Source organism: Notolabrus celidotus, unplaced genomic scaffold, assembly GCF_009762535.1.
Source record: "Notolabrus celidotus isolate fNotCel1 unplaced genomic scaffold, fNotCel1.pri scaffold_172_arrow_ctg1, whole genome shotgun sequence".
NCBI lineage: Eukaryota > Metazoa > Chordata > Actinopteri > Labriformes > Labridae > Notolabrus > Notolabrus celidotus.
This window is the reverse complement of record NW_023260037.1, coordinates 29,695-42,194: the sequence shown is the minus strand read 5'-3', so window position 1 is coordinate 42,194 and position 12,500 is coordinate 29,695. Positions and strand designations below refer to the sequence as shown.

The following is a 12,500-nucleotide window of genomic DNA, read 5'->3' as shown; positions in this document are numbered from 1 at the left end:
ACTGTGCCTGAGCAAGTCACCTGACCAACAGGAGACGAGTGTGTTTAACTTTCAGCCAATCAGAAACAAGTTCAAATGTTCATCACAGAACACACACACATACATACACACACGCACACACACATACACGCACACACATACACACACACATGGTAAACACGTATCAGGTAACACACCTGCAGACTCGTCATGACCATTTAAACCCCTGACTCTACCTGCTGGATCTATGACGTCACCTCTCGTTCAGAGCCAATCAGAGCCCAGAACAGAGAACGTGTTTATCATCATTTAAAGGACGACCATCAAACTATGGTTCTGACGTCACACAGCACACCTGTGTTTGAGACCTTCATTCAGTCCCCTAGAATCTGATGACATCCTAACGTGAGCCACTGACGTCACACAGGTACATGCACCTGTCCTGTCAGACAGGCCAGTAACACCTGCGGCTCACAGAGGGTCCGGGCTCCTCACTGACCCGGGTCAGAGGGTCCGGGCTCCTCACTGACCCGGGTCAGAGGGTCCGGGCTCCTCACTGACCCGGGTCAGAGGGTCTATGCCCCGGTTAGCATGTTAGCATGGGGTCCACCTACCAGCCTGGCCGGAGCGCTGCAGGGGGGCAGCAGCCGGAACAGGGTCCTGCAGCCCGCTGACAGCCTCAGGTACAGGTGAGCCATCCTCACAGCGACCCTCACACACACACACACTACACACACACAGCCTGAGTACACACACTACACACACACAGCCTGAGTACACACACTACACACAACTCAAGTTCAATATCCCTGTTCCGTAATCACACTGCTCCGCCATCTTGGTTCTTCTTCTTCTTCGGGTCTCACGGAGGACCAGCTGACCGGCTCAGTCCCGCCCCCTGCCGCCCCGGAGTGAGAGCAAACCTCTGATAATGCCGGTCTGATCCGGTCTGTGTCTGATCCGGTCTGTGTCTGAGCCTCCAGAGGGGGCGGTAGAGACCCTCATAGCTGATCGGCAGCCTTCTGTTCACAGAGGAAGAAGAGTCCCGGAGGAGCAGCAGGCCGGCAGGGGGCGCTGTGGGGCCGCAGTGCATGCCGGGAGGAGCAGCAGGCCGGCAGGGGGCGCTGTGGGGCCGCAGTGCATGCCGGGAGGAGCAGCAGGCCGGCAGGGGGCGCTGTGGGGCCGCAGTGCATGCCGGGAGGAGCAGGATGGAGTCTGTGTGGAGGAATGAGGCGGCTGACCGCTGACTGTGTGCCCGCTGAACCCGCGCTGTGAGCGGCCTGAGGACTTCAAGAGGAGCGGAGCTGCGGCTGGTAGTGAGCTATGAGGTAACACACCGGCTAACCACACAGGCTAACCCGGGTTAGTCAGTGTGTAACCCGGGTTAGCCTAACCCGGGTTACACACTGACTAACCACCCGGTCATTAACCAGGTTAACAGACAGCTCTGCTGTCAGGAGGACTGAAGCTAACATGCTAACAGATCAGCTGCTGGAGCTACTGTAGCCTGTTAGCATATTAGCTTCCTCTCATGCTAATGCTAAACGAGCTGCTCACTGACAGGAAGTGCTGTTAGCATGTTAGCTGCCCGGCTAACAGTGTGATGTCAGCAGCCAGCTGACCGGACAGCCTCACCGGCATCACCTGTCACAGAATCTGTGACGTCACCAAATACGTTTGACATGAGTAGTGACGTATGAAGCGTCATGTCTCTGACATGTAGAGGTAGCTGCTAGCATTAGCATGTGGGCCCAACCTGCAGCTGTGAGGTGAAGAGGTGTGTGTGTGTGTGTGTGTGTGTGTGTGTGTGTGTGTGTATTTGAGGCTAATGATTGGTCAGGAAGTTCATCACCTGTGTGTCAGGTAGATTCTTGTTCATGTGAACCATCAGACAGACCCTGTAGTGGATCACAGACCCTGTAGTGGATTACAGAGGTCTGTGTGGTGGTAGGAACCCTCAGACAGACCCTGTAGTGGATCACAGACCCTGTAGTGGATCACAGACCCATGTTCTGTGTGGTGGTAGGAACCCTCAGACAGACCCTGTAGTGGATCACAGACCCTGTAGTGGATCACAGACCCATGTTCTGTGTGGTGGTAGGAACCCTCAGACAGACCCTGTAGTGGATCACAGACCCTGTAGTGGATCACAGACCCATGTTCTGTGTGGTGGTAGGAACCCTCAGACAGACCCTGTAGTGGATCACAGACCCTGTAGTGGATCACAGACCCTGTAGTGGATCACAGAGGTCTGTGTGGTAGTAGGAACCCTCAGACAGACCCTGTAGTGGATCACAGACCCTGTAGTGGATCACAGACCCTGTAGTGGATCACAGAGGTCTGTGTGGTGGTAGGAACCCTCAGACAGACCCTGTAGTGGATCACAGACCCTGTGGTGGATCACAGACCCTGTAGTAGATCACAGACCCTGTAGTGGATCACAGAGGTCTGTGTGGTAGTAGGAACCCTCAGACAGACCCTGTAGTGGATCACAGACCCTGTAGTGGATCACAGACCCATGTTCTGTGTGGTGGTAGGAACCCTCAGACAGACCCTGTAGTGGATCACAGACCCTGTAGTGGATCACAGACCCATGTTCTGTGTGGTGGTAGGAACCCTCAGACAGACCCTGTAGTGGATCACAGACCCTGTAGTGGATCACAGACCCATGTTCTGTGTGGTGGTAGGAACCCTCAGACAGACCCTGTAGTGGATCACAGACCCTGTAGTGGATCACAGACCCATGTTCTGTGTGGTGGTAGGAACCCTCAGACAGACCCTGTAGTGGATCACAGACCCTGTAGTGGATCACAGACCCATGTTCTGTGTGGTGGTAGGAACCCTCAGACAGACCCTGTAGTGGATCACAGACCCTGTAGTGGATCACAGACCCATGTTCTGTGTGGTGGTAGGAACCCTCAGACAGACCCTGTAGTGGATCACAGACCCTGTAGTGGATCACAGACCCATGTTCTGTGTGGTGGTAGGAACCCTCAGACAGACCCTGTAGTGGATCACAGACCCTGTAGTGGATCACAGACCCATGTTCTGTGTGGTGGTAGGAACCCTCAGACAGACCCTGTAGTGGATCACAGACCCTGTAGTGGATCACAGAGGTCTGTGTGGTAGTAGGAACCCTCAGACAGACCCTGTAGTGGATCACAGACCCTGTAGTGGATCACAGACCCTGTAGTGGATCACAGAGGTCTGTGTGGTGGTAGGAACCCTCAGACAGACCCTGTAGTGGATCACAGACCCTGTGGTGGATCACAGACCCTGTAGTAGATCACAGACCCTGTAGTGGATCACAGAGGTCTGTGTGGTAGTAGGAACCCTCAGACAGACCCTGTAGTGGATCACAGACCCCATAGTGGATCACAGAGGTCTGTAGTGCATCCAGTCTTTGGGAGTGGGCGGGGCCTCCATGGTGGGCGGAGTCAGCTGTGGGTCACCTCTTCTTCTCTTGTTCCGTAGGAGTCCTGAGTTCTTGCCTCTTGGCGGTCTTGCTGTTGGACTATGCAGTGGTTCTCCTCTGGGGGGCGCCTCCTGAGCCGAGCTCGCCGCCTCCCTCCCTGCCCCCCCCGCCCCGCCGCTCAGTCCGCTGCCATGTACACCCCCCGGCTCTACAGCACCGCGGGGGGAGGAGGGGGAGGAGGAGGTGGGGTTAAACAGGGGCGAAGGGCGGGGCTGGCCATGCTCGAGGCCCCCCACCCCCCTCACCCCCACCTCCCCCACCCCCCTCCCCCCCGCCCCCCCTCCCCCTGCGTACCCCCTGTACCAGGGTCGGCCCGACGCCCACCGAGGAGCACATTTCCACCACCACTACCACCCCCACCCCCACCCAAACCCCCACCCTCAGCCCGCACATATAGCCCCGCCTCCCCTGCCCCCCCACTACCAGCACCACGCCCACTTCCACACATATGGAGGCGGGGCTCTGGCTGGAGGCGGGGCGGCTGGCGGCACGAAGAAGAAGACGTGGAACTTCATCCACGAGAAGATGAGCTACGACACGTTCTTCACCATGAAGCGTCTGATCGAGCGCTCGCGGCGTCCGGACGAGGTCCTACGCTGGGTCACTCAGAACCCCGCCAAGATCTCACACAACCACTACCCCGTGGCCCTGCAGAAGATTGGTCAGCTGCTGCAGGCCCCGCCCCCGGCACAGGGTCTGGCAGACAACGGCGAGGTGGCCGTAGGAGGGGCGGAGGGCGGGGACAGACGCCAGATCCTGGAGCACCCGGACTTTCAGACGCTCTGCGGCGCCATCGTCAACGACTGCGCCAAGTTCGACAACTTCAGCATCGTCAACTGTCTGTACGCCGTGGCCGCTCTCGGTGAGTCCACTTGAGTCCAGACCGGGTCAGCGACCACGGGCGGGACAGGTCTCATGTCTTCATGTCTCTTCGCAGGTCTCCCCAGTGACTCTCAGGTGGTCCAGGTGCTGGAGGCGGAGTCTCAGTCCAGACTGAACCAGTTTAACCAGAAGGACGTGTCCATGGTGTTCAGCTCCAGCATGAAGCTCCACCCGGGCAGCCAGCACCCCCTGACGGAGGCCTGCCTCGCCGGTCTGGAGAAGAACCTGGAGAGAGAGCGCCACCCACAGACCCTCTTCCTGCTGCTCTCATACTACAGACTCAAGTGGCGCTCCCTTCAGACCCCGGACCCGGCCCCCGCTGCAGGGGGCGCTACCACCACACCTCCAAACCCGGACCAGCTGCTCGCCAACAGGTGAGGAAAACCCTGATCAATGAATCCACCAGGTCTCCAAGATCCTGAAGACCACTAAACCCTGACACTGATAGGGATCCGGATCACGGGGGGGGGGGGGGGACTGACGGGCTGATGGACTGAGGGGCTCAGTCGTGCGTGTGTGTGCGTGCGTGCATATGTGTGTTTGCGTGTGTTTGTGTGTGTGTGTGTGTGTGTTTGTGTGCATGTTTGTTTGTGTGTGTGTGTGTGCATGTGTGTGTGCGTTTGTGTGTGCATGTGTTTGTGTGCGTGTGTGTGTTTGTGTGTGTTTGTGTGTTTGTGTGTTTGTGTGTGTTTGTGTGTTTGTGTGTGTGTGTGTTTGTGTGCGTGTGCGTGTGTTTGTGTGCATGTTTGTTTGTGTGTGTGTGTGTTTGTGTGTGTGCGTTTGTGTGTGCATGTGCGTGTGTGTGTTTGTGTGTGTGCGTGTGTGTGCGTGCGTGTGTGTGTTTGTGTGCATGTGTGTGTTTGTGTGTGTGTGTTTGTGTGTTTGTGTGTGTGTTTGTGTGTGTGTGTGTTTGTGTGTGTGTGTGTGTTTGTGTGCGTGTGCGTGTGTGTGTGTTTGTGTGCATGTTTGTTTGTGTTTGTGTGTGTGTGTGTGTGTGTGTGTGTCTGTGTGTGTGTTTGTGTGTGTGCATTTGTGTGTGCATGTGTTTGTGTGCATGTGTGTGTGTGTGCGTGTGTGTTTGTGTGTGTGCGTGTGCATGTGTGTGTGTTGCTCCTCCTCCTGTCAGTGACCCTCTTGTCTCTGCTCTCCGTACCTTCTGGTCCTGGTCTCTCAGGAAGATCCTGCGTCTGGTCAAACACACGTTGGCGAGTGTGAGCGGCGTGCGTGATCAGGAGATGGCGCTGTTGGATGAGATGTTGGCGGCGTGCGCTCGGGAGGCGAGCAACAAGAGTCTGGAACTGATCTTCAGTTCTCACCTGTTCTACCAGAACCGGCAGGAGAAGTTCATCAGCAGCCTGGCAGGTGAGGGTCTTAGGCCAGGTAGACCTGGTCCATCAATGTGACCTGGTCCATCGTGTGACCTGGTCAATCAGTGTGACCTGGTCAATCAGTGTGACGTGGTCCATCATGTGACCTGGTCCATCATGTGAGCTGGTCCATCATGTAACCTGGTCCATCATGTGAGCTGGTCCATCATGTGACCTGGTCAATCAGTGTGACCTGGTCCATCATGTGACCTGGTCCATCATGTGAGCTGGTCCATCATGTGACCTGGTCCATCATGTGAGCTGGTCCATCATGTGAGCTGGTCCATCATGTGACCTGGTCCATCGTGTGACCTGGTCAATCAGTGTGACCTGGTCCATCATGTGAGCTGGTCCATCATGTGACCTGGTCCATCATGTGACCTGGTCCATCATGTGACCTGGTCCATCGTGTGACCTGGTCCATCATGTGACCTGGTCCATCATGTGACCTGGTCCATCGTGTGACCTGGTCAATCAGTGTGACCTGGTCCATCGTGTGACCTGGTCAATCAGTGTGACCTGGTCCATCATGTGACCTGGTCCATCATGTGACCTGGTCCATCATGTGACCTGGTCCATCAGTGTGACCTGGTCCATCATGTGACCTGGTCAATCAGTGTGACCTGGTCAATCAGTGTGACCTGGTCCATCATGTGACCTGGTCCATCATGTGACCTGGTCCATCATGTGACCTGGTACATCATGGTCTTTGCTGTCCTCCAGAGGAGCTGCCTAAGAAGGTGGACAGCATCACGCCGTACACGATGGCTCTGATCGCCAAATACATCGCTCGCCATCGCCTCAGAGAGACCCGCCTCCTCGACACCATCGCAGACTTCCTGGTGAAGAAGGCCGAGTACCTGGACAGCAAGGTAAAACCCTGACCCGGGCCATGTGACCCCTAGTCTAGGTATAGTCAGGCCTTCTACAGTGTGTGTGTGTGTGTGTGTGTGTGTGTGTGTGTATCCTCAGGTGATCCAGAAGCTGGTGTTCCCCTTCAGCAGGATGAGTTACCGTCCGTGTGGCGAGCAGCAGTTCTTCTCCCGCCTGGAGGAAGTGGTGGAGCTGAAGGCGCTCAGCTCGCCGCTCGCCACCGTCAACATCCTCATGTCCCTGTTCCAGCTCGGACACTTCCCCGGACTCGTGCTGCACCGCGTCTTCTCCTCCGCCTTCATCAGCAACGTCACCAGTCAGTACCAACCAGCAACCAGCAACACAGCAACACAGCAACACACAGCAACACACAGCAACACATAGCAACACACAGCAACCAGCAACCAGCAACACACAGCAACACACAGCAACACACAGCAACACACAGCAACCAGCAACACACAGCAACACACAGCAACACACAGCAACAACCAGCAACACACAGCAACAACCAGCAACACACAGCAATACACAGCAACAACCAGCAACACACAGCAACACACAGCAACACACAGCAACACACAGCAATACACAGCAACAACCAGCAATACACAGCAACACACAGCAACACACAGCAACAACCAGCAACAACCAGCAACACACAGCAATACACAGCAACAACCAGCAACACACAGCAACACATAGCAACACACAGCAACACACAGCAACAACCAGCAACACACAGCAACACAGCAACAACCAGCAACACACAGCAACACAGCAACAACCAGCAACACACAGCAACACATAGCAACACACAGCAACACACAGCAACCAGCAACACATAGCAACACACAGCAACACAAAGCAGCAACCAGCAACACACAGCAATACACAGCAACACACAGCAACACATAGCAACACACAGCAACACACAGCAACACACAGCAATACAGCAACACACAGCAACACACAGCAACAACCAGCAACAACCAGCAACACACAGCAACACACAGCAATACACAGCAACACACAGCAACACATAGCAACACACAGCAACACACAGCAACCAGCAACCAGCAACACATAGCAACACACAGCAACACACAGCAACACACAGCAACACACAGCAACACACAGCAACCAGTGTCTTGTGTTGGCCCCTCCCACTGAATAACCAGTGTCATGTCTTTGCCCCGCCCCCTGAATAACCAGTGTCATGTCTTGGCCCCGCCCCTTGAATAACCAGTGTCATGTATTGGCCCCGCCCCCTGAATAACCGGTGTCATGTCTTGGCCCCGCCCCCTCACAGACAGCCCTTATGCCCTGATCGTCAGGAGGTACCTGTCCCTGCTGGACGCTGCTGTGGAGCTGGAGTACAGGGACTACACCGGACCACGATTACAGGACAACCACAAGGTGCTGATGTTTGACCACGCCCTCACTGCTGACGAGGTCAACCGCAAGTACAGGTAACACACACTCACACTCACACTCACACACACGCGCACACACACACACACACACACACACACAGGAGCTGGTTCAGACTGGTCTGAGCTGGTTTTGATCCCTGGTTCTTTGTCAGTTATAAAGGTCTGGTGGCCGAGGCTCTGAGGCAGCTGGTCGGAGAACACAACTACAAACAGGATGAAGTTCTCCCTCCGGGGTACTACACAGGTACTCTGATACTGGACTGGGTGATTGATCTTGTCTGATTGATTGATTGATTGATTGATCTTGTCTGTCTGATTGATTGATTGATCTTGTCTGATTGATTGATCTTGTCTGTCTGATGGATTGATTGATCTTGTTTGATTGATTGATTGATCTTGTCTGATGGATTGATTGATCTTGTCTGATTGATTGATTGATCTTGTCTGATTGATTGATTGATTGATCTTGTCTGATTGATTGATTGATTGAGTGATCTTGTCTGATTGATTGATTGATTGATTGATTGATCTTGTCTGATGGATTGATTGATCTTGTCTGATGGATTGATTGATCTTGTTTGATTGATTGATTGATTGATTGATTGATTAATTGATTGATTGATTGATCTTGTCTGATTGATTGATTGATCTTGTTTGATTGATTGATTGTTCTTGTCTGATTGATTGATTGATTGATTGATCTTGTCTGATGGATTGATTGATTGATTGATTGATTGTTCTTGTCTGATTGATTGATTGATTGATTGATTGATTGATTGATTGATTGATCTTGTCTGATGGATTGATTGATCTTGTTTGATTGATTGATTGTTCTTGTCTGATTGATTGATTGATTGATTGATCTTGTCTGATTGATTGATTGATTGATTGATCTTGTCTGATGGATTGATTGATCTTGTTTGATTGATTGATTGTTCTTGTCTGATTGATAGATTGATTGATTGATTGATTGATTGATTGATTGATTGATTGATCTTGTCTGATTGATTGATCTTGTCTGCAGACTTCTTGTTGTGGATCGATGGGTCTGGTCGAGTCTTGCCCATCAGGACCGGGGCCAGTTTGTCTCTCGGCATGGTCCCTCCGTCCTGCGTTGCCATGGCATCTAAACCTGCAGATGTTGCGGTTGCCGTAGTGACGTCAGAGTTCCAGAAGTTCTCTCCATTCGAGGAGGAGGGGGCAGAGCCACAGGGTCAGGGGGCTGAGGTGATGGGGGTCGCCATAGAGCCTAGATCATTCCTGCCTCACCACATCCGCGGCCCCGCGGGGGCACCAGCAGCCTCTGGACCCCCCCGGCCAGGGACCAACGGGGGACCCCTGGACTACGGGCCCTACTACGCCCCCCCTGCAGAGTTCTACTCCGGTTTGAACAAGGAGCACTCTCTGGAGAGCCAAGATAGCTCCACCCTGAGCAGCCCCCCCTCTGACGGCCTGGCCCAGCCAGGGCCCACGGGAGCCCCAGCCCCGGACTCCCTGTTTCAGTTTTCCATCGGGAAGATCCTGGAGGACGAGGGAGGGGCAGGGACTGTGGGGGTTCAGGGGCCGGACTGCGAGCTTCCCGGATTCTACGAGGGTGCCAAGTACTCTGAGGGGCCCAGAGCTGACAGAGGACCCGCTTCGTCCCCACAGCTCCACCCCCCTGACAGGGCGGAGGCAGAAGAACCCCCCACAGAGCAAAGGGTGATCAGGAGGTGAGTCAGGCTCAGCTTTATTAAACCGGGCCAATCAGAACCAGGTCTCACTGTGTGTCTCTGCAGGGTCATCATGTCTGTCAACGACAAGTGGCACTACTGCCACAACTCAGAGGTCCTGGTGGGCTCCAGGGCCATGAGGGACCGCCACCTGAGGCTGCTGGGATACATAATCGTGCAGGTCAGACCCCACCCACTAACAACAGACCTTGCCTACTCAAAAGACCCCGCCCACTCACTACATACCCATCCCACTCACAACAGACCCCCCCCACTCACTACAGACCCCCCCCACTCACAACAGACCCATCCCACTCACAACAGACCCCCCCCACTCACAACAGACCCATCCCACTCACTACAGACCCATCCCACTCACAACAGACCCCTCCCAGTCACAACAGGCCCCACCCACTCCCTGCTGACATGCTCTCATCATTTAGGCCCCGCCCACTCCCTGCTAACATGCTCTCATCATTTAGACCCCGCCCACTCCCTGCTGACATGCTCTCATCATTTAGGCCCCGCCCACTCCCTGCTAACATGCTCTCATCATTTAGGCCCCGCCCACTCCCTGCTAACATGCTCTCATCATTTAGGCCCCGCCCACTCCCTGCTGACATGCTCTCATCATTTAGGCCCCGCCCACTCCCTGCTGACATGCTCTCATCATTTAGGCCCCGCCCACTCCCTGCTCACATGCTCTCATCATTTAGGCCCCGCCCACTCCCTGCTAACATGCTCTCATCATTTAGGCCCCGCCTACTCCCTGCTGACATGCTCTCATCATTTAGGCCCCGCCCACTCCCTGCTGACATGCTCTCATCATTTAGGCCCCGCCCACTCCCTGCTAACATGCTCTCATCATTTAGGCCCCGCCCACTCCCTGCTAACATGCTCTCATCATTTAGGCCCCGCCCACTCCCTGCTAACATGCTCTCATCATTTAGGCCCCGCCCACTCCCTGCTGACATGCTCTCATCATTTAGGCCCCGCCCACTCCCTGCTGACATGCTCTCATCATTTAGGCCCCGCCCACTCCCTGCTAACATGCTCTCATCATTTAGGCCCCGCCCACTCCCTGCTGACATGCTCTCATCATTTAGGCCCCGCCTACTCCCTGCTGATCAGTGACCTTCTGTCTTCTCGTCCCTCAGCTGCCGTATCACGAGCTGGAGAAGCTGAACGGAATCGAGGAGGTGAAGCAGTACCTGCACAAGAAGCTGCTCAACGTCCCACTATGACGCTCTGTGTGTGTGTGTGTGTGTGCGTGTGTGTGTGTGTGTGTGCGTGCGTGCGTGTTTGCGTGCGTGCACGTGCGTGCGTGTGTGTGTGTGCGTGTGTGTGTATGTGTGTGTGTATGTGTGTCATAGCTGGTCCAGGTCTGTAGTTTGAACCCTGATCTGTAGCTGAACATCCAGTCGAACCTCAGAGACACAGATCACAGCTGCAACCTGTTAAGATCCTGAAGACCCTCAGACCGACCCTCCAGACCAGATGATTATAATAATGTATGGCGGCAGCAGGCGGAGTCGACGGGCTGCTTTGGGACTGTAAGACAAGTTGAAACATGAGAACAGCGAGTCCATCAGGACGTGGTCCACCAGGACGTGGTCCATCAGGACGCGGTCCACCAGGACGCGGTCCACCAGGGCGCGGTCCACCAGGACGCGGTCCACCAGGGCGCGGTCCACCAGGACGCGGCCCATCAGGACGTGGTCTACAGAAGACCCCTCAGTGTGTGTGAGACGGAGTGTGTTCAGTGACTCTGGAGGGGACCTGATGAGGTTATGATCCGGGCGACTCCTTCAGAGGATCTCTGTGTTTAAATATTCTGAGTGTCTTTGAACGCACCATGAGCGAGTCGCTGATTGGTCGCTGTGTGGATGAACAAACACTAAATCCTTTTTGGGGGGCGGGAGGGGGCAGAGTCCCTTTTTATAAAGTTTGGTAACCATGGTAACAAAGACAATGCATGTGTTTTTTTAAACTGAGCAGAGCCGGGCTGTTTTTGTGGTGAGAGCAGGGGCTGATGGGTAATGTAGTTCTCTGTGAGTGCACACATACAGAGGGTGAGAGCAGTGAGGCTGCCATGGTAACAGTGTGTGTGTGTGTGTGCCAAAGGTCAGCGGGGTGGTGTGTGGGGTCAAAGGTCAGATTATTTATTTGTGTATCAGGTGACGGAGTCGACAGAAAGTTTGTTTATATTCTAAAAATCTATAAATTCAAAATGTCTATAAAACCTGAAACAAACAAACACGCCTCGTCTTCTGTTTACAAACAAACACGCCTCCTCTTCTGTTTACAAACAAACCGCCTCCTCTTCTGTTTACAAACAAACACGCCTCGTCTTCTGTTTACAAACAAACAAACCGCCTCTTCTGTTTACAAACAAACAAACAAACACGCCTCCTCTTCTGTTTACAAACAAACACGCCTCCTCTTCTGTTTACAAACAAACCGCCTCCTCTTCTGTTTACAAACAAACCGCCTCCTCTTCTGTTTACAAACAAACCGCCTCCTCTTCTGTTTACAAACAAACACTCCTCTTCTGTTTACAAACAAACCGCCTCCTCTTCTGTTTACAAACAAACACTCTTCTGTTTACAAACAAACAAAGATAAGAGATCACTTCCTGTTTACAGCTTTTCAAAGTAAAGTTAATTTCTGAGTAATGAGCGTTTCAGGCTCTTCAGAGGGATCAGGTGTGATGTAACAGTGATGTCACAGTGATGTCACGGTGCGTTCAGGAAGTCAGACAGTGGTGAGAAAAAGT

General features: G+C 53.8%; 3 protein-coding genes across 5 annotated transcripts in view; 1 reads left to right on the top strand and 2 right to left on the bottom strand.

Moving 5' to 3' along the window:
• Window positions 1-1,286, bottom strand: part of afg3l2 (AFG3-like AAA ATPase 2) — an 8,966-nt gene extending 7,680 nt beyond the window's left edge. The window contains exons 1-2 of one of the 3 annotated variants that reach the window (XM_034678552.1): window positions 594-1,286; window positions 1-20 (exon numbers count right to left, since the gene is read on the bottom strand). The exon at window positions 1-20 is cut by the window's left edge and continues 80 nt beyond it. In XM_034678552.1, coding sequence (XP_034534443.1) covers window positions 1-20; window positions 594-677 — 104 coding nt within the window. In that variant the 5' untranslated portion in view covers window positions 678-1,286. Of the gene's footprint in view, window positions 21-176; window positions 207-593 lie in introns of those variants that run through there. The other 2 variants (XM_034678551.1, XM_034678553.1) reach the window with 2 other exon arrangements.
• Window positions 362-11,981, top strand: fastk (Fas-activated serine/threonine kinase). The gene is made up of 12 exons (XM_034678554.1): window positions 362-668; window positions 1,012-1,307; window positions 3,454-4,316; window positions 4,392-4,710; window positions 5,511-5,698; window positions 6,427-6,575; window positions 6,676-6,892; window positions 7,889-8,048; window positions 8,165-8,256; window positions 9,037-9,724; window positions 9,791-9,905; window positions 10,882-11,981. Exons 3-12 carry the CDS (start codon window positions 3,980-3,982, stop codon window positions 10,966-10,968), a joined length of 2,352 nt encoding a protein of 783 aa, XP_034534445.1. The 5' UTR covers window positions 362-668; window positions 1,012-1,307; window positions 3,454-3,979; the 3' UTR covers window positions 10,969-11,981.
• A 508-nt stretch (window positions 11,982-12,489) lies between these two features.
• The window catches only part of LOC117808882 (nucleolar transcription factor 1-A-like), a 15,685-nt gene continuing 15,674 nt past the window's right edge, over window positions 12,490-12,500 (bottom strand). The window contains 1 exon segment of the mRNA XM_034678556.1: window positions 12,490-12,500. This exon segment is cut by the window's right edge and continues 464 nt beyond it. The gene's annotated coding sequence lies outside the window, so the exon portion shown is untranslated.

Excerpts from the sequence above, each read along its gene's own strand:
- fastk (XM_034678554.1), top strand. The coding sequence starts at position 3,980 with ATGAGCTACGACACGTTCTTCACCATGAAGCGTCTGATCGAGCGCTCG. Across the intron at positions 4,317-4,391 it reads GTACGCCGTGGCCGCTCTCG|GTCTCCCCAGTGACTCTCAG; the intron begins GTGAGTCCACTT and ends GTCTCTTCGCAG. Across the intron at positions 4,711-5,510 it reads GACCAGCTGCTCGCCAACAG|GAAGATCCTGCGTCTGGTCA; the intron begins GTGAGGAAAACC and ends CTGGTCTCTCAG.